Source organism: Arachis ipaensis, chromosome B2 (assembly GCF_059453495.1).
Source record: "Arachis ipaensis isolate K30076 ecotype BB chromosome B2, ASM5945349v1, whole genome shotgun sequence".
In the NCBI taxonomy this organism is placed as follows: Eukaryota; Viridiplantae; Streptophyta; class Magnoliopsida; order Fabales; family Fabaceae; genus Arachis; species Arachis ipaensis.
The window spans coordinates 69,468,183-69,490,592 of record NC_142437.1 but is presented as its reverse complement, the minus strand read 5'-3'; the positions used below and the strand labels follow the sequence as shown (position 1 = coordinate 69,490,592).

The following is a 22,410-nucleotide window of genomic DNA, read 5'->3' as shown; positions in this document are numbered from 1 at the left end:
ACAACTCTCTGTTTGAAAGTTTAGTTTTACGAAATCTGGAGTGACGCGATCGCGTGGGGTAGGCAATCGCGTGAGTGGCCATGAGAAGGATATGACGCGGTCGCGTCGGTCACGCGGCCACGTGGGAAGAATTGTGCGTTCAGCACCAATCCAGCACCACTCTAGCACAACTTTCGGTCGTGCACCCTTTTGACGTCGAATTCCAGGGCACGCGGTCGTGTGGGGCGATTTGTGCCACTAGCACGCCTCCAGCCACGCTCTTGCGTGACTCTCTGTTCGTTTTATTTTGTTCTCCAACCTCTTGCGACACGGACGCGTCAATGATGCGGTCGCGTCGCGTAAAATTTTTTTTTTTAAAAATAAAATATGTAAATGCAGATGTGCAAAATGTACTAATAAAGAGAAGAGTTTTTGAATAGGGAAAACTAAGAATAAAGAAAAGAGCGATCATACCATAGTGGGTTGTCTCCCACCTAGCACTTTGCTTTAACGTCCGTAAGTTGGACACTCCACTAGCTCAGGCTTCGGCTATGTGGGGATCTTCCAAGAGGAAGATCGCGAGCTCCTTGTTTTTCTTCAGCTTCTCACCATGGTACAGCTTTAAACGATGTCCGTTAACTTTGGTAAGTTCAGATCTTGAAGGATGGCTTAGGTGATAAACTCTGTATGGTTCGGCCTTCTCTACTCTGTACGGACCTTCCTATCTTGATCTTAACTTGCCTGGCATGAGCCTTAGTCGAGACTTGTAAAGGAGGACTAAATCCCTAGGTTGGAACTCTTTTCTCTTGATGTGCTGATCATGTACAGCCTTCATCTTTTCCTTGTAAAGCCTTGAGTTCTCATAAGCTTCTAGGCAAAGGCTTTCCAGTTCTTGCAGTTACAACTTCCTTTCAGCTCCGGCTTTCTCAATTCCCATGTTGCAATCCTTTACTGCCCAAAAGGCTTTGTGCTCTACTTCAACAGGGAGATGACAAGCTTTTCCATAAACTAAGCGGAAAGGACTCATCCCAATGGGTGTTTTGTATGCTGTTCTGTATGCCCAGAGTGCATCTTGTAGCCTGGTGCTCCAGTCTCTTCTATGAGGTTTGACTATCTTCTGCAAGATACGCTTTATCTCTCTGTTTGACACCTCGGCTTGCCCATTAGTCTGAGGATGGTAGGCTGTTGCAACCTTATGAATTATCCCATGCTTTTTCATCAATCCTGTTAGTCTCCTGTTACAAAAATGGGTGCCTTGATCGCTCATGATTGCTCGTGGTGATCCAAAGTGACAAATAATGTGGTTTCTCACAAAGGAAACAACAGTGTTAGCATCATCAGTGCAGGTAGGAATTCCTTCCACCTATTTGGAAACGTAATCCACAGCTAACAATACATAAAGATAACCATTAGAATTTGGAAATCTACCCATGAAGTCAATCCCCCAAACATAAAAAATTTCACAGAAAAGCATAATTTGTTGAGGCATCTCATCCCTCCTGGATATATTACCAAATTTTTTGCATGGAAAACAAGATCTACAAAATTCAGCAGCATCTCTAAAAAGAGTAGGCCACCAGAATCCACAGTCTAAGATTTTTCTAGCTGTTCTTTGAGGGCCAAAATGTCCTCCACTCTCAGACGAGTGACATGCCTCTAAGATGGACTGGAATTCTGATTGAGGCACACACCGTCTAATTACCTGGTCAGTGCCACATCTCCATAAATATGGGTCATCCCATATATAATATTTAGACTCGCTTTTCAGCTTATCTCTTTGATGCTTAGAAAAGTTTGGAGGAAAGGTGCGGCTAACTAGATAATTAGCTACAGGTGCATACCAAGGGACTACCTCAGATACTGCTTGCAGGTTATCAAATGGGAAATTATCAGCTATAGGAGTGGGGTCATCTGTAATGTGCTCAAGGTGACTCAAATGGTCTGCCACTAAATTCTGGTTACCACTCCTATCCTTAATTTCTAAATCAAATTCTTGTAATAGCAGTATCCAATGTATAAGCCTTGGTTTGGACTCCTTTTTAGCTAATAGATACTTTAGAGCTGCGTGGTCTGAGTACACTACTACCTTCGTACCAAGTAAATAGGCTCAGAATTTATCCAGAGCAAAAATAATAGCAACAAGCTCTTTCTCAGTAGTAGTGTAATTGGACTGAGCGGCATCTAAAGTTTTAGATGCATAAGCAATAACAAAGGGGTCCTTACCTTCACGCTGAGCCAGTGCTGCTCCTACTGCATGGTTGGAGGCATCGCACATTATTTCAAATGGCTGGCTCCAGTCTGGTCCTCTCACAATTGGAGCTTGAGTCAGGGCAGTCTTCAGCTTATCAAACGCTTGTTTGCAATCCTTACTGAACTCGAACTCAATATCCTTCTGCAGTAGTCTGGATAAGGGAAGTGCTACCTTACTGAAGTCCTTAATGAATCTTCTGTAAAAACCTGCATGGCCAAGGAACGAACGGACTTCCTTCACAGAAGAGGGGTAAGGTAAACTAGAAATAACATCCACCTTTGCTGGATCTACAGAAATGCCAGTATTAGACACAACATGTCCTAGTACAATACCTTGGTTTACCATAAAGTGATATTTTTCAAAATTTAATACAAGGTTTGTATTGGCACATCTATCTAATACTCTAGATAATCCATCTAAGCAAAGGCTAAAGGAAACGTCGTACACACTAAAATCATCCATAAAAACTTCCATACAGTCCTCAATAAGATCAGAGAAAAGACTCATCATGCACCTTTAGAAGGTGGCTGGTGCATTGCACAAGCCAAAGGGCATTCTCTTGTAAGCATAAGTCCCAAAAGGACATGTGAAAGTGGTCTTTTCCTGATCCTCAGGAGCTATATGAATCTGTAAATAACCTGTGTAACCATCTAAAAAACAATAATGTGATTTACCTGACAGGCGATCCATCATTTGATCAATGAATGGAAAAGGATAGTGATCCTTACGAGTGGCCTGGTTGAGGCGTCTGTAGTCAATGCAGACCCTCCAGGCGTTCTGAACTCTGGTTGCAATGAGATCTCCATGCTCATTCTTCACTGTAGTGACTCCAGACTTCATGGGCACCACTTGTACTGGACTTACCCATTCACTGTCTGAGATGGGATAGATGATATCTGCCTCAAGTAGTCTGGTCACTTCCTTTTTGACAACTTCTAAGATAGTGGGGTTCAGTCTTCTCTGGGGTTGATGGACAGGTCTTGCTCCCTCTTCTAAAAATATTCTATGCTCACAGACTTGAGGGTTGATGCCTACTATGTCTGCCAAACTCCAACCAATCGCCTTCTTGTGCCTCCTCAGCACACTAAGTAACTGCTCTTCCTGTTGAGAAGTGAGTTCCCTTGCAATGATAACTGGAAACTTGTGCTCGCCTTCAAGGTAAGCATATTTGAAGTGTGGAGGAAGGGGTTTTAATTCTAACTTCTGATCGTGGTCAGGCTCTGGGTTGTCTGGAGCTGGTGACAATGGTAAAGTACTATCATTGTCCTCTGAGAATGTCCCCGCACTTGGACCTTGTCCTATGTACTTCTCTTCAAATTCCTCCTAGTGAACTTCAGCCACTGTTTCATCTATGATGTCACACTGGAGGATAGAATGATCCTCCGAAGGATGCTTCATAACTTCATTCAGATTGAAGATTACTACTCGGCCATCTATTTCAAAAGAGTATGTTCCTGAAAAAGCATCTAATTTGAACTTCGAGGTCTTCAGGAATGGTCTTCCGAGTAGGATTGATGATGGCTTCTTTGAATCATTTTGGGACATCTCCAGGATATAAAAATCAATGGAAAATGTGTGCCCCTTAATGCCCACTAATACATCTTCAGCAACTACAGCCACTGTAATAATGCTTTTATCTGCTAACACAAAACGAGCTGCCGACCTTTTTAAGGGAGGGAGCCTCAAAATATCATATATAGACAAAGGCATTATACTCACACATGCTCCTAAATCAGACATGCAGTCAGAAAATACCACACCACCAATAGTACAATTAACCATACATGGACCTGGGTCACTACATTTTTCAGGTAAACCCCCCATTAAAGCAGATATGGAACTACCTAAAGGAATAGTTTCTAATTCATTAATTTTGTCTTTATGTATACATAAATCTTTTAGAAACTTTGCATATTTAGGTACCTGCTGAGTAACATCAAAAAGAGGAACAGTTACCTCAACCTTTTTGAATATCTCTACCATTTTGGGATCAGGTTCCAGCTGCTTCCTGGGCTTTCTTGCAAGTTGTGGAAATGGAATGGGAGTGATGTCTTCTGTAGTGTTTGCGCCCTTTGGTGCTTCCTCCTGTGGTTGAACTTCTTCTTTTTCATCTATGTCCTGTATGTCTTCTTCCTCTTCAACATCTTCTATTCCCACTACCTCTTCAGCTGAGGCGTGTTCTGGTGGGCTTGGCTCCTCCTGATTCCTCTCCTGCAGTGTGGTTCCGGACCTTAGGGTGATGGCATTAATGCCACCCTTTGGATTGGGTAATGGTTGAGAGGGGATTCTTCACTGGAGCTCAAAGGCTGGTTATTGGAGTTATTCATTGATCCATTCTGTGAGACAAGAGCTTGCAGGGTAGAGTTCAGACCATTTAGTGTAGCATAAAGGTTATTTTCCATAGTCTGTTGTCTCCGATCAATAGATTGTAGTAAGTCGTCATTTGAAGATGAGGAAGGATAAGTAATTTGAGAGGTCTGCTGTTGGTTATTCTGTGGTCCGTGGGATTGCCTCAGGTGAGGTGCTTTGTAAGGCTGATTCTGGTTCTGCTGCATGTTGTTGTTGTTATTCTACCTCTGATTTCCCTGATTGTCTCTAACTCATCTGTTGTTGTTGTCCCTTCAATTCTGGTTAGAATTGTCCTACCATCCATGGCTGTAATTACCACCTTGATTGTACCCTTGGTTGGGGCGGTCATAGAAGTTATGAATGGCTGCTACGGTGTTGTCTTCCTGCTGGAGCTGCGGACATTCGTCAGTATAATGGTTATAATCAGCACAGATTCCGCAAACTCTCTGTGGGACTAACTGTTGGCTTTGCTGTGGTGGAGAAGGTTGAGCTTGCTGAACTTGTTGTTGATTCAATTGCATCTGCTTCAGCAAGTTAGTCATTTCACAGATACTCTGAGTTAGAGCAGCAGTCTCTCTGCTAGAGGATACTTCTGCAATGGCTTTTGAGCGGCCTTGTTTTTGCCTGTGATTCCGTGTGGATTCAGCTAAGTCGCTGATCAATTGTCATGCCTCATCAGTGGTCTTGTACTTTTTCATAGACCCATTGCTAGCACTTTTCAATATGGTCTTATCTTGGGGCCTCATGCCCTGTGTGACGTAACTGAGCAACACTATCTTATCAATCATATGGTGGGGGCATGCTTCCAGAAGATTATTGAAGCGCTCCCAGTATTAATAGAGAGTCTCAGATTCGTCCTGAACAATCATCGAAATGTCTTTCCTCAGTTTATCAGTAACTTCAGCTGGAAAGAACTTTTCCAAAAATTCTCTTCTAAGTGTATCCCAGTTGGATACAGTTGCTGCGGGTTGAGTATAGTACCACTCTCTTGCCTTTCCCTCAAGAGAAAATGGGAAAGCTTTCAACAAAATTGAAGTTTCATCTGTACCATCACGTCTGACAGTAGAACAGGCTGTTTGAAAATCTCTCAGGTGCTTGATAGGCTCTTGAGCAGGTAAGTCATGAAACTTGGGCATCAAATTGAGCAGTGCAGTCTTTATTTTAAAGTCTGTAGCCACCGCTGGGTGATGCGCTTGAAACGGTTGCATTGTAAAATCAGGGGCTCCAGCCTCCTGGATAGTAACTCTCCTAGGTTTTGCCATGTTACCTATACGTAAATCAACTGAATCAGCAGAACGGAGGCTGGTTTCTTCCTCAAATGACGTTTCAGATCCGCCCTCAGAGAGGACTAACTGACACCGAGCTTGCCTTATTCGTGAAATAGTTCTTTCAATCTCAGGATCGAATACTGGCAAGCTTGGATCAGGAAGTGAACGCGTCATCTAGCGAAAGAAACAAGCAGCTCATAGTAGCAAGATAAAATAAAATGCAAATAAATAAATTCCAATTAATAACTTTAGCACTCTATTGCAACTTCCCGGCAATGGCGCCAAAAATTGACGTGGCGGAAATTGGCGAATTAAAAATTGTTATGAGATATGCGTTGTATGTATAGTTCTTAATCAACCATAAATCCGCTTATCAATTTAGAAGGGTTGTCACAAAAATTAAAATTAAAATACTGAGAGTATGAATCCCAGGTCGTCTCCCAAGGAGTTGCAGAAAGGTGTGCTATTTTATTAATCAGATGTTTTCAAAAAGGGTTGAGTTGAATAAACAGGAAATTAAATTGGGGAAATTAAGTAATTTAAATAAAAGCCTTGACTGGGAGTAGATTAATTGGAAGCCCTATTCTTGTTGAAGTACTCTCAAGATTAGTTGATAATTGAAGGTTGCTCTGTTTAGTTATCCCTTACTAGGTAAGGAAAAGTCAAACAAGTTGGAATGCTGTTTCTATTCACAAGTTCCAATCCGCTCAATTGAAAAGGATTAGTGTCAATGACTAGAGAGCATTCCAACAATAAACCCAATTACAATTTTTCTTTTAAGCATCCCAACTCAAGGGTTCCTTTCAATCAACTCCCCATCAAGTTAGGGAACTACTCGCTCATTGTGAATGTAGAACTCATAACATAGGAAAGGGAATTAAAGAAAGACATGATAAATAAAACTCAAAGGAATCAATTAAAAATAAAAGTAATTCTTGTATTAATAAATTCTAAAATAATCCAATAGTAAAATTGAGTAAATTAAAGGACATGGAAGAGTAAAGCCAAGTAAAGAAAACGAACTAGAATGACGAAGTCTTGATGAGGTAATAACTCTTCTCAATATCCCAATGCAAAAAGCAATAGAAATAAAATCCTAAGAACTATAAATGTCTAGAGAGAAAACCTAGAGGAGGAGTAAAACTAGATCTAAAAACTAAAAACTGTGCAGAATGAATGTTGTTGTTGGTTTCTGCATGTTCTCTGGCTCTAGTCTGCTTTTTTGGGCCGAAAACTGGGTCAAAACAGGGCCCAAAATTGCCCCCAGCGAATTCTGCAGATTATGCAGATCGCACACGTCACGCGATCGCGTCATTCATGCGGACGCGTCATTCGGCGTTTTGCTTTGCCACGCGGGCGCGTCGCCCACGCCTCCGCATCACTTATGCTATTCCAATCTGCACGGTCGCGTGAGCCATGTGGCCGCGTCACTTCTCGCTGGTCATCTCCTTAATTTCTTGTATTCCTTCCATTTTTTGCAAGCTTCCTTTCCAATCTTCCACTCATTCATGCCCTATAAAGCCTGAAACATTTAACACACAGATCACGGCATCGAATGGAATATAGGAGAATTAAAATGCATAGTTAAAAGTCTCTTAGGAAGCAAGTTTTCAATCATGTAATAATTTTAGGAAGGAACTATAAATGCATGCTAATCATATGAATAAGTGGGTAAAGATCATGATAAAACCACACAATTAAACACATTATAAACCATAAAATAGTGGTTTATCAACCTCCCCACACTTAAACATTAGCATGTCCTCATGCTTAGTTGAAGGAGATAAAATAAATAAGTAGGAACATGTAAAACTCATGCAATGCAATGCAACCTATATATGTGAATGCAACTATATGATTCTTGTCCACTTGATCAATAGTAAATAAGCTCTTCAAAACAATTACAAATCAAATTCCACTAATTCAATTCTTATACAGTAAGAACAGATAAAAATGCAAGAAGGTAGCTCATGAAAGCAGGGAACATAGAATTTTAAGCATTGAACCCTCACTGATGATGTATGTACGATCTAATCTCTCTAGTGTATAGGGTAATCACTCTATCCTTCTCTAATCGTGCTCTCTAATTTTTGTTCTTTTCCTAACCAATCAACAACATTTAATATACCAATGCAAACATCATGAGGTCTTTTCAAGGTTGTAATGGGGCTAAGGTAATGGTAAGGAAACATATATGGCTAAGTAAGCTTATAAACTGAATCTTTAATTAACCCAAGCTTTAACATAACACACACACACACACACACACACACACACACACACACACACACACACACACACACACACACACACACACACACACACACACACACACACACACACACACATATATATATATATATATATATATATATATATATATTCTATATAACTTCAATGGTGGGAGCTTCAATAGATGATAAACGGAAAGAGGCATAATGCTAACGCATGCACCAAGGTCGCACATACAATCAATAAATTAGACTCCATCAATGACACAAGAAACTAAACAAGGACCCGGATCAACACACTTTTCCGGAATGGATCCCATCAAAGCCGAAATGGAACTACCCAATGGAATGGTTTCCAACTCATGAAATTTATCTTTGTTCATACACAAGTCTTTAAGAAATTTTGTATATTTAGGCACTTGATGTATAGCATCAAAGAGGGGGATAGTTACCTCCACTTTCTTGAACATCTTTACCATTGTTGGATCAAGTTCCACACGCTTCTTAGCCTTTCTTGCCAATGTAGGAAATGGAATTGATTGAGCCACTTCCTCCAAGATTTGCTCCTTCATAGAAACGTCACTCCTTGGTAGAGGGTCTTCATCTTCAACTATTATATGTGACTCCTCCTCCTCTTCAATTTCTTCTATATTAACTCTATCTTCCTCTTGAGTGACTTTCATTGGACTAGGTGTCTTTGAATCACTTTCCTTCAATTGAGTTCCAGACCTCAAGGTTACGGTGTTGATGCCACCCTTGGAATTGGGTAGAGGTTGAGAGGGTATGGCACTAGAAGTTGAGGCTTGAAGGGTGGGAGTAGAAGGTGGCTCCATGCGAGCAATGAGAGCTTGGAGGGTAGAAGTGTGACCATTAAGACTTGAGTTGAGTGTGTTTTGGAGTTCTTTTTGTCCTTGGAGTATGGACCGGAGTGTGTCATCTTGGTTTGGGGATGTGGAAGGATAGGTGATTTGTGGTGCTTGGGGTTCGTTAGGTGGAAGTGGTTGTCTATGAGGTGGTACGTAGGTTTGATAGTTCCTTTCTTGATTTGGTTGTTGGTTTGGAGGGTTTTGTGAATAGCAGTTTTGTGGAGTGTTGTTGTTCCACCTTTGGTTGCCTCCATTATCCCTTCCTCCTTGTTGATAATTGTCCCGCCAACTTTTGTTGGAGTTATCCCTCCATCCTTGATTAGAGTTGTTACTCCCTTGGTTATAGTTGCCTCCTTGTTGGGGGTACCCTTGGTTATAATTGCTCCCTTGATTATGGTATCCTTGATTAGCACGTTCATAGTAGGAGCGATCATAAAAGTTGTGGGTAGCCGCTAGAGTGTTATCTTCTTAGAGACTTGGACATTCATCCGTGTAGTGGGAGTAGCATGAGTAAATGTCACAAACTTTTTGGGGGACCAATTGTTGACATTGTTGGTTTTGAGGAGGTAGTGGTTGTTGGGATGGAGGTTGTTGTTGATTCACATGGAGTTGCTTTAGAAGGCTTGTCATCTCACACAAGGTCTTAGTAAGGGTAGCAGTCTCACCACTAGAAGAAACTTCATTCACGGCCCTTGGACGGTTGACTCTCCGTCTAGCATGTTGAGTGGACTCGGCCAAGTTGGTAATGAGTTGCCATGCCTCCTCAGCCATCCTATACTTTGACAAAGAACCATTGCTTGAAGCATCCAACAAATTCTTATCTTGCTCCCTCATGCCTTGGCACACAAAGCTAAGCAAGACTTGAGTGTCAATCATGTGGTTGGGGCATGAATCAAGGAGTTTGCGAAACCGTTCCCAATATTCATACAAAGTTTCCATCTCGCTTTGTACAATACATGAGATCTCCTTCCTTAGCTTGTCCGTCATTTCCACGGGCATGAATTTATCAAGGAATTATCTTCTAAGCAAGTCCCAATCGGACACAACATCACTAGGTAAGGTATAGAACCACTCCTTTGCTCTTCCCTCAAGAGAGAAAGAGAAGGCAAACAACCATATAGCCACTTCATCGGATCTTTCCCCCTAGTAGTCGAGCATACACCATGAAAGTCCTTGAGGTGTCTAATTGGATCTTGTGCGGGAAATCAATAGAACTTTCGTAAGAGATTGATGAGAGCGGTCTTGAGTTCAAAGTTTGCATTCAAGTTAGGATGAAGCACATGTAGAGGTTGGAGAACAAAATCCGGTGCACCTGCTTCCTTGAGGGTAACTCTCCTTTGAGCGGACATGTTGTCAATACCTAGATCAAAAGAAGAACTATTAGTAGTATCAACGGAAGAGTAATTAGTGCCTTCGTTGGATGACGATGATATGGTTGGTGAATTGGTAAAAACCTTTTCACCTTCCTCAAAGACTCACCGCCTCCGAGCTTTCCTAATATGAAGCAAAGTTCTTTCAATTTCCAAATCAAATGGTGCTAAGCTTGGGTTTGGTAGTGAGCGCGTCATACAATGAAGGAGGTAAAAAGTTCATGACATCAATTGGTATCTAAGCAAAGACTAATCCTAACTATCAATCAAACAAACAAACAATCAATTAATAGAAAAATGCAAGTATTCACATATTAACATATTCACACTAACCAATGGAATGGCACACATAAGCAAATTCCCTGGCAACGGCGCCATTTTGATGAACGGACATATTCTTATGCCGGTTAGAAACTAGTAATGAATCCGATCGTGAGTATAGTCTAACCAACACGCGAATATCGCATCAAACAATTCTAAAATCTATGACCGAGAGTATTGATCCCGGGTCGTTCTCCCTAGGAATTGCTTTAGAATATGCATCATTGATTAGGAAAGCTTTTATGGTTTTGAGAGTTGGTGCAAGAATTCAAGATAGCAAAGCAAACAACAATTAATTGAGATAAAAGCCTTGGCTAAGGTAAGCATTGGAAGTTCCATCATTATATTTTCCTTCAATTATGATAAGAGTTGATTATTGCTTCACTTAGTTAACTCCCTAATAATGGAGGAAAGTCAAGTGAGAGTAACTAGCTTGAGTCACAAGTCCTAGTCTCACCCTAGGGAAGTCTAGCTTTAGTGCACTCCAATAACTCAACCCCTAAGCCAAGTAAGAGGAATCTACTCCATAGCTAGGGTTGTCATTATCACAAACAATTGGTAGGCAATGATGGAAAACATGATATAATTGAGAAAAGAGAATTGAATTAAAGCTATCTAATCCAAACAATCATCAACAATCAAACAATTGAATGAAACTTCAATTCATTAATCCAAATTCAAAGTAACTAAGTCAACCAAATCTAGATCTAAGGATTTGAATCAAAAGAGCATCAATTAAGAGTAGAAGAAGAATAGATCTACAACTTGTACCAAAGCAAAAGTGAATTAACAATGGATCTCACCAAGAAATCAAAGGAGAATTGCAATAGAGGAAGTGAAATTCTAGAGAGAAGTTGAAGTTTCTCTCTCTAAAAACAAAATCTAACTAACTCCCTAAAATATCTAGAATTATGACTAATTGTCCTCACACCCTAATCCTTGGTCTTCTTAATCTTTTCCCTCTAAAATATGCTCCAAAACAGGGCCTAGGAACCCCCTGAAATCGCTGGTCACGTGTTCCTTTTAAAAAATTATGTGTGCACATCGACGCGTACGCGCACTGCACGCGTACGCGTCCTTGGGTCTTTTGCGATCTGCGCGCAGGCGTAAGGTGCGCGCGAGCGTCATAAGGAATATGGCCCAACCATATAGGCACACCGGCTCCTCGCTCGGCTCCACTGCGCTGTCTCTGGATGAGCGCATCCACGCGTACGCGTACGGTGCGCGTGCGCGTGCATGTCCAAACTCCAATTCTTTGATTTGTTCCATACTCCTTCCATTCATGCATGCTTCCTTCATTCCTCTTAGCCATTTTTTCCCTATAACTTCTGAAATCACTTAACAAACGGATCAAGGCATCTAATGGTAATAGAGGAGGATTACAATATCTCAATTTTGATGTAAAAGAAGCATATTTTCATCTATGAGGTAAAATGGGAAAGGAACACAAAATCATGCAGTTTTTATATGAATAAGTATGAAAGATCATTGATAAAACCCTTAGATTCTATAGATGATAAACCCTAAAAATGGGGTTTATCAAGTAGCTGAGTGAATTGATGGCCTCAATCATGCACATGCATTCATACATATAACAATGGACATATAGAGTCAAACAAATTAAGGATCACAATCGTAGAGAGAGAACAATGCACACAAGAAGGGAAGTAAGTGGTTATAAAATGTAACCACGCAATTAGGCTCAAGTCTCGCTTGCTTGTGTTCTTGGCTCAAAATCGATGTTCCAAATTACATTCTTCGAACAAGCATAGCATAAAAAATTTTTAAAATTGGTAGGGTTGCCCTAAAATTCTAGTTCTAGGAGAGAAGTCATTACTCTAACCAAGTGGATTTATAACAGATGTCAAAAATGAAAAACCTAATATGCAATCTATCCTAATTAAGAAAAGTGATCCAAAATTTATTTGGGTGCTACCTATGAAGACCGGTCGGCCGACCGACCTCCCCATACTTAGAAGTTGGCACGGTCCTCCGAGCCTTGAGTGAGACGCAGAGGTTGATCGGCTCCCGAGTGTCCATCATCTTCTCCATTATTATTGCTATCTTCATTGTCGGTGCCGGTGGATGTGGAGATTTCCAATTCTTCCATAGGTGGTGCTAAGCAATTCAGAAGCTTTTTGACAAAAGTGTATCAGCATTGATTGCGCCGCTCATAATGATCAAGCTTCTTGTGGAGGTCCTCTATGCGTTGCAAGGATGATTTTGGTGCGGTTGATGTGGTGGGAATGCTCATGGGGATGGCTGAGTTTGGTCCCTCGGTGTCCGCCGGAGGATAAAGATATCTCCCGTTTGGAATAACATCGCCGTCCATCGGGATCATGGCCCTCCGATCCTTGGTCTCTCGGGGACACCGGCTGCGGCAACTAAGTCGGTCACTAGAGCGGGAAAGGGTAGGTTCCCCTTAGCGTGGATGCGGCCCATAGCTTGGCGAATGAGACAGAGAATATGTACCGGTCTCTCTGTGAGGACACACCAAACCAACAAGGCTAACTCGGCAGTAATTGATGAGCCATGGGTGCTAGGGAGCACATAATGGGCTAGAATTTGCGCCCATGCCTGAGCCTCTCTGGTGAGAAAATGTGCGTCAATTCCCTTGGGCCTCGACCTCATCCTTTCTCAAATCCAGAATGATTCGTGTGTAGCAATGACCTTGAGGATGGCATCCCAATTAAACTCATATTCGTAGCGTGCCGACAAAATCTCTTGATATGCATCAATTCCATCCGCTAACGGTCCGGTCTTAAGCACACTTTGAATGGCCTCGTCTGTGACGAGAACTTGCCTTCGGCGCACAAATACCGATGCAAGGGAGGAGGAGTGGTAGTTAGTGTAGAATTCTTTCACCCAGGACAAGTTTGCTTCCCGTGGCTTCCTCAATAGGAACTCCCATTGTCGCCGCTCGATGCGGGGCATGATGAGCGGAATGACATGAGCCAGAGGGGCTAGAAGAGGCTCCGTATGATAGTTTCTTGGTTTGATTAAGGGGTAGACAAGTTCGCAAGAGCAGTTGGGGAACTTGTTTGGATCCCTTGCCGGATTGTCCTTTTCCAAAACATCAATGTTAGCAACACTTCTTGTCTTATTGAGGAGGGGCTTGGCTCTAGGTTCTTGTCAAAATGAAGGGCTTGTTGTGCTTTGCTAGCCGACCGGAGCGGTGCCTTCTTAGATGTCTTCCCTTTGTCTTTCTTGGCAACCATCCTAGGAGAGAGGGAAAGGTGGCAAAATTAAACTTAAAGAAGCACCAAGAAATAATAATCATGCAAGTGATAAAGCATAAGAGAATAAGTGACTTAGACACATGACAGCTGCAACATGTAACTAAGGAAATATTGAAGATCATGGTTAATCACTAGCATGTGATGTATCAGTGGTATATGCATGCAAACAAAAAGCATGAGAAGCATACACTCTTAACATCAATAACAAGAGGTGAGTATTAGGGGATGAGCATGTAGAAATGAACTAAGAAGTGTAGCAAGCTTAATGCCCAGATGAACAAGCAAGTGAATGAGAAAGAACACTCAAATGGAAAACACTAAGTCAAAGTAACTCCAAAAAGTCATGTGGGTCTTCCATCAAACACTTGGTGTGCATCCCTTTGTATGACGAAAATTGAGAAAATGGCAACAATGTAACATCCCATAATCATCATAAATCATCAAAGCATACCACACATTGCATGAAAAAGCAATTAAGAGCATCCAACTCCACAATACAAGAGTAGCCCCTACTTTTAACACCCATAAGAAAAAAATTAAAGAGAAAGAAAATCTAACAAATCAAGTAAACATGAATGAAAACTAACTAAGAGGAAGAGTAAGGGAATGTAGCTAATGAAAAAAAGATGGATGAGAAAACTAAACAAGTAAATGAATGAAAAATACCTTGAGAGGAAGAAGAGAAATGAGGTATGTAAGTGAGAGAAAAGGTAGTGAAGAGTAAGAGAGAGGAGAGGAGAAAGAGAGGTGTGGGACCGCCGGAAGTGGTGGTTGCCACCGGTGGTGGCGAAGAGAGATGGTAGAGATGGTAGAAGGAGTAGAAGGGAAGAAGAAGGGTGGTGGTAAAAAGAAGGAAAGGAAATGAAGGAAAGAGGCACGCTCTAATGCAATTGGTTCACGAAACCGAGGCGCGTGCATGGGCAGAAATCAACAGGGGCGCGGACACGCACAGTGCGTGGATGCGCGAAGTGGCGAAACGCAGGTGTGCGCGCGAGCGCCAGATGTGCGTGAGCGTGCATATGAGTTGTGCCCTCAGCACAGGTTGGGCACAACTTTGGCTCAACTCTCAGGAAAAAGTACCGGAAAAGGAAGTTGTAGGATCGACGCGGACGCGCACGGTGCGCTGGCGCGTCGATATGCATTTTGATTGAGGTGCGCGTACGCGCAAGTCGAATTAGGCCATTGGCATGATACTAGCCCAACTTGGGCATAACTCTCAGAAAAATGGCTCAGGATTTCAAATCGCATTATTAGCGCATACGAGCGTAGTGCACATACGCGCGCTTTTGCGCAAATGGGCCATGGACGCGTACGCGCCAGGTGCGCGCACGCGCGACTGTGTTTGTGCCTAGGGTGCAGAATTTGTACAACTCTCTCGAAAATGACCCAGGAACATGAAGAATGCCTAATTATCATGAACTTAATGGCCAAACAAGCCAAAGGGGTCAAAAACACCCAAAACTCAATGCAAAACCTAAAAAAGGGGTGTTCTCCTACCACAAAATCAATTCATCCATTGAAAAATCAATGCAAGTCTTCATGAACAAGTTATCTAAGGTAGCCACAATCAACTCTAATCAAGCAAAACTATAGCTAAGCAATCACAAAACAAAGAAGAGTTCAAGAACTATATACAAAAGGGTAAGAAAGGATAGATCTCACCATGGTGGGGTGTCTCCCACCTAGCACTTTTGTTTAATGTCCTTAAGTTGGACTTCCACTAGCTCATTGCTCTTTGCCAAGAGGTGCATCATCCAAAAGGAATACCTCAATCTCTTTGTTGCTCTTCATTTGCTCACCATGATACAACTTGAGACGGTGCCCATTGACCTTGAAGATATCCGGACTTGAGGGGTGGCGCAAATGCTAAACCCTATAGGGTTCCACTTTCACTACTTCATATCGGCCTTCCTGTAACGACCCAATTTTCAGTATGCCTAGGAGATACCAGAAACGGAGTGCTACCAATTTTTCATCCTAATTATTATCTATTATTTATTATATGAGCCTGATTCGATGTTAAAAGCATAGTTAGTTAGCGAGGTACTTTTTTTTTGAAAATGTTTGAATTAATAAATAGAATCATTTATAATCAATTCACAAATAATAACATATAAAACAGTTATAAACAACCACATATAAATACATCACAAGTAGTTGAATATAGACTGTTAGTTAGAACACCCCTAGATATAGCTAAATGATATCTATATACATATATATACATACAACATCCCAGGTCCTGACCTGTTTAAGAGGTCCCTAAGCTGGCACCTAGGCTAGCCTAGACTCTATACTCACCTAGTCCCTCTAAACTACTAAACTGAGGGAAAGTACGTTCTAAGTCTTCAAAACTCAAGTCAAGTGGAGCATCATCAAAAGGTAGAACATCATCTGCTACTCCTCTGTAGGATCAGACATTGCCATAGGACATCTCTCTGGTACCTCATGAAGTAGCCACACAACAGGAGTCTCGTACACAGGATTTAGGTTAAAGTTCACGTACAAACGGGGTGTAAACATCGGCTGGTCTCATAGTATATACATATAAACAGAGAATGATATTCACCCTAGACTCAGAAGACTACTGATGCACGAAATTGTGATCTCAGGCAACGGCACCAAAAACTCTGTACGCACGTCTTAATAAATCGTTTTTCATTCACAACTTCGATACAACTAACCAGCAAGTGCACTGGGTCGTCCAAGTAATAAACCTTTACGTGAGTAAGGGTCGATCCCACGGAGATTGTTGGTATGAAGCAAGCTATGGTCACCTTGTAAATCTCAGTCAGGCGGATATCAAAAGGTTATGGAGTTTTCGAACATAAATAATAAATAGATAGAAAATAAGAATAGAAACACTTATGTAATTCATTGGTGAGAATTTCAGATAAGCGTATAGAGATGCTTTCGTTCCTCTGAATCTTTGCTTTCCCGCTGTCTTCATCCAATCAGTCTTACTCCTTTCTATGGCTGGCTTTATGTAAGGACATCACCGTTGTCAATAGCTACTTTTAATCCTCTCTGGAAAATGGTCCGATGCGCTGTCACTGCATGGCTAATTGTCTCGAGGCGTCACCCTTGTCAATGGCTGCATCCCATCCTCTTGTGAAAATGGTCCAAATGCTCTGTCACAGCACGGCTAATCATCTGAGGTTCTCGATCATACTGGAATAGGATTCACCCTCCTTTTACGTCTGTCAATACGTCCAGCACTCGCAAGTTTGAAGTTCGTCACAGTCATTCAATCGCAGAGTCTTACTCGGAATACCACAGACAAGGTTTAGACTTTCCGGACTCTCATGAATGCCACCATCAATCTAGCTTATACCACGAAGATTCTGATTAAGAGATCCAAGAGATACTCATTCAATCTAAAGTGGAACGGAAGTGGTTGTCAGGCACGCGTTCGTGGGGGAATGATGATGATTGTCACGTTCATCACATTCAGGTTGAAGTGCGAATGAATATCTTAGAAGCGGAATAAGTTGAATTGAATAGAAAAAAAGTAGTACTTTGCATTAATCTTTGAAGAACAGCAGAGCTCCACACCTTAATCTATGGAGTGCAGAAACTCTACCGTATGAAAATACATAAGTGATAATGGTTCAGGCATGGCCGAATGGCCAGCCCCAATGAAAGTCTAAGATAGCATAAAACTGATCAAAGATAATGTCTAATATAATAGTAAAAAGTCCTATTTATAATAAACTAGTTACTAGGGTTTACAGAAGTAAGTAATTGCTGCATAAATCCACTTCCGGGGCCCACTTGGTGTGTGCTTGGGCTGAGCTTGAATGTTACACGTGTAGAGGTCAGTCTTGGAGTTGAACGCCAGTTTGTAACGTATTTCTGGCGTTCAACTCTGGCTTGTGACGTGTTTCTGGCGTTTAACTCCAGACAGCAGCATAGAACTGGCGTTCAACGCCCTTTTACGTCATCTAAAATCGGCCAAAGTATGGACTATTATATATTGCTGGAAAGCCCTGGATGTCTACTTTCCAACGCAATTGGAAGCGCGCCATTTTGAGTTCTGTAGCTCCAGAAAATCCACTTTGAGTGCAGGGAGGTCAGAATCCAACAGCATCAGCAGTCCTTCTTCAACCTCTAAATCTGATTTTTGCTCAAGTCCCTCAATTTCAGCCAGAAAATACCTGAAATCACAAAAAAACACACAAACTCATAGTAAAATCCAGAAATGTGAATTTAACATAAAAACTAATAAAAATATCCCTAAAAGTAACTAGATTCTACTAAAAACATACTAAAAACAATGCCAAAAAGCGTATAAATTATCCGCTCATCACAACACCAAACTTAAATTGTTGCTTGTCCCCAAGCAACTGAAAATCAAATAGAATAAAAAGAAGAGAATATACTATAAATTCCAAACTATCAATGAAACATAGCTCCAATTAAATGAGCGGGACTTGTAGCTTTTTGCCTCTTGAATAGTTTTGGCATCTCACTTTATCCATTGAAGTTCAGAATGATTGGCATCTATAGGAACTCAGAGTTCAGATAGTGTTATTGATTCTCTTAGTTCAGCATGATGATTCTTGAACACAGCTATTTTATGAGTCTTGGCCATGGCCCTAAGCACTTTGTTTTCCAGTATTACCACCGGATACATAAATGCCACAGACACATAATTGGGTGAACCTTTTCAGATTGTGACTCAGTTTTGCTAAAGTCCTGAATTCGAGGTGTCCAGGGTTCTTAAGCACACTCTTCTTTTGCTTTGGACCTTGCCTTTAACCGCTCAGTCTCAAGTTTTCACTTGACACCTTCACGCCACAAGCACATGGTTAGGGACAGCTTGGTTTAGCCGCTTAGGCCAGGATTTTATTCCGTTAGGCCCTCCTATCCACTGATGCTCAAAGCCTTGGGATCCTTTTTATTTACCCTTGCCTTTTGGTTTTAAGGGTTATTGACTTTTTGCTCTTGCCTCTTGGTTTTAAGAGCTTTTGGCTTTTTCTGCTTGCTTTTTCTTTTTATTTTTTTTCGCCTATATTTTTTTTCTCTTTTTTTTTCTGCAAGCTTTGTTCTTTGCTGCTTTTTCTTGCTTCAAGAATCATTTTTATGATTTTTCAGATTATCAAATAACATGTCTCCTTATCATCATTCTTTCAAGAGCTAACATATTTAACATTCTTAAACAACAACTTCAAAAGACATATGCACTATTCAAGCATTCATTCAGAAAACAAGAAGCATTGTCACCACATCAATATAATTAAACTAAGTTCAAGGATAAATTCGAAACTCATGTACTTCTTGTTCTTTTGAATTAAAACAGTTTTCATTTAAGAGAGGTGATGGATTCATAGGACATTCATAACTTTAAGACAAAGTTACTAAAAACTAATGATCATGTAATGAAGACGCAAACATGGATAAGCACTTAACATAGAGAAAACGAAAAACAGAGAATGTAAAAACAAGGAATGAGTCCACCTTAGTGATGGTGGCGTTTCCTTCTTGAGGAACCAATGATGTCCTTGAGCTCTTCTATGTCTCTTCCTTGTCTTTGTTGCTCCTCCCTCATTGCTTTTTGATCTTCTCTTATTTCATGAAGGATGATGGCGTGCTCTTGATGTTCCACCCTTAATTGTCCCATGTTGGAACTTAATTCTCCTAGGGAGGTGTTGATTTGCTCCCAATAGTTTTGTGGAGGAAAATGCATTTGAGGCATCTCCGGGATCTCATGGTGATGAGCTTCATGCGTCACTTGAGATCCATGAATGGGCTCTCTTGCTTGCTCCATCCTTTTCTTAGTGATGGGCTTCTCTTCCTCAATGGAAATGTCTCCTTCTATGAAAGCTCCAGCTGAGTAACATAGATGGAAAATAAGATGTGGAAAAGCTAGCCTTGCCCCAGGAGAGGGCTTTTCGGCTATTTTGTAGAGTTCAAGGGAGATGACTTCATGAACTTCTACTTCTTCTCCAATCATGATGCTATGGATCATGATGGCCCGATCCACAGTAACTTCAGATCGGTTGCTAGTGGGGATGATGGAGCGTTGGATGAACTCCAACCATCCTCTAGCCACAGGCTTGAGGTCCAGTCTTCTTAATTGAACCGGCTTGCCTTTGGAGTCAATCTTCCATTGAGCTCCTTCCACACATATGTCCATGAGGACTTGGTCCAACCTTTGATTAAAGTTGACCTTTCTAGTGTAGGGGCGTGCATCTCCTTGCATCATAGGCAAGTTAAACACCAACCTCACATTTTCCAGACTAAAATCTAAGTATTTCCCCCGAACCATTGTAATATAATTCTTTGGGTTTGGGTTCTTACTTTGATCATGGTTCCTAGTGATCCATGCATTGGCATAGAACTCTTGAACCATTAGGATGCCGACTTGTTGGATGGGGTTTGTTAGAACTTCCCAACCTCTTCTTTGGATTTCATGTCGGATCTCCGGATACTCATTCTTCTCGAGCTTGAAAGGGACCTCGGGGATCACCTTCTTCTTGACCACAACATCATAGAAGTGGTCTTGATGAGCTTTGGAGATGAATCTTTCCATCTCCCATGACTCAGAGGTGAAAGCTTTTATCTTCCCTTTCCCTTTTCTAGAGGATTCTCCGGTCTTGGGTGCCATCAATGGTAATGGAAAAACAAAAAGCTTATGCTTTTTCCACACCAAACTTAGAATATTGCTCGCCCTCGAGCAAGAGAAGAAAGAATAGATGAAGAAGAAGAAGAAAATATGGAGGAGAGGGGGGAGGGGTGTATTCGGCCAAGAAGGGGAAGAGAGGGTTATGTTGTGTGAAAATGAAGAATAATGGAGGGCTTTATATAGGGAAGGGAGAGGGGGTAAGGTTCGGCCATAAGGGTGGGTTTTGGGTGGAAAATTGATTTTGAATTTTGAAGGTAGGTGGGGTTTATGAGGTAGGTTTATTGGGAAGAGTGGATGGATGTGAGTGGTGAAGTGGTTATAGGGAAGAGAGATTGAGGTGATTGGTGAAGAGTTTTGGGGAAGAGTGTTTTTGGGATTGTGTGAAAGAGGGGTGAGAAGAAGTGAGTGGAGGTAGGTGGGGATCCTGTGGGGTCCACAGATCCTGAGGTGTTCAAGGATTTACAACCTTGCACCAAATTAGGCATGCAAAACGCCCTTGCACACAACTCTAGGCGTTCAGCGCCAGATTGGTGCTTGTTCTGGGCGTTAAACGCCCATTTGTTGCCCATTTCTGGCGTTGAACGCCAGAACCATGCTTGTTCTGGGCGTTCAGCGCCAGCTCTTCTCCAGGGTGCAATTCTGGCATTCAAACGCCCAGATGCTGCCCATTTTGGGCGTTCAGCGCCAGAACCATGCTCTGTTCTGGCGTTGAACGCCAGCCAGATGCTTCTTACTGGCGTTTAAACGCCAGTAAGGTCTTCCTCTAGGGTGTGATTTTTCTTCTGCTATTTTTGATTCTGTTTTCAATTTTTATATTTATTTTATGACTCCACATGATCATGAACCTAATAAAACATGAAAGAACAAGAAAAATAAAATTAGATAAATAAAAATTGGGTTGCCTCCCAATAAGCGCTTCTTTAATGTCACTAGCTTGACAGTGGGCTCTCATGGAGCCTCATAGATGTTCAGAGCATTGTTGAGACTTCCCAACACCAAACTTAGAGTTTGGTTGTGGCCTCCCAACACTAAACTTAGAGTTTGACTGTGGGGGATCTGGTTGACTCTGTTTTGAGAGAAGCTTACTGTGCCTCTTTTCCATGTTTACAGAAGGGTAACCTTGAGTTGTAAACACAAGGGAGTCCTCATTCAATTGAAGGACTAATTCACCTCTGTCAATATCAATCACAGCTCTTGCTGTGGCTAGGAAAGGTCTTACAAGGATGATGGATTCATCCTCATCCTTCCTAGTATCAAGGATTATGAAATCAGTAGGGATGTAAAGGCCTTCAACCTTTACTAACACGTCCTCTACTTGTCCATAAGCCTGTTTTCTTGAATTGTCTGCCATCTCTAATGAGATTTTAGTAGCTTGCTGGTGCACAAAATTGTGATCTCAGGCAACGGCGCCAGAAACTCTGTACGCACGTCTTAATAAATCGTTTTTCATTCACAACTTCGATACAACTAACCAGCAAGTGCACTAGGTCGTCCAAGTAATAAACCTTACGTGAGTAAGTGTCGATCCCACGGAGATTGTTGGTATGAAGCAAGCTATGGTCACCTTGTAAATCTCAGTCAGGCGGATATAAAATAGCCATAGAGTTTTCGAACATAAATAATAAATAGATAGAAAATAAGGATAGAAACACTTATGTATATCATTGGTGAGAATTTTAGATAAGTGTATAGAGATGCTTTCATTCCTCTGAACCTCTGCTTTCCTGCTGTCTTCATCCAATCAGTCTTACTCCTTTCCATGGCTGGCTTTATGTAAGGACATCACCGTTGGCAATGGCTACTTTTATCTCTCTAGAAAATGGTCCGATGCGCTGTCACTGCATGGCTAATCGTCTGGAGGCATCACCCTTGTCAATGGCTGCATCCTATCCTCTTGTGAAAATGGTC

General features: G+C 41.5%; 1 protein-coding gene across 1 annotated transcript in view; it reads right to left on the bottom strand.

Annotated features, from left to right (window-relative positions):
• Positions 1-12,607: 12,607 nt before the first annotated feature.
• The window catches only part of LOC107627242 (uncharacterized), a 29,276-nt gene continuing 19,473 nt past the window's right edge, over positions 12,608-22,410 (bottom strand). Inside the window, exon 2 of the mRNA XM_088505880.1 lies at positions 12,608-12,753. Within this exon, the coding sequence (XP_088362006.1) occupies positions 12,608-12,753 (146 nt within the window). The remainder of the gene's footprint in view (positions 12,754-22,410) is intronic.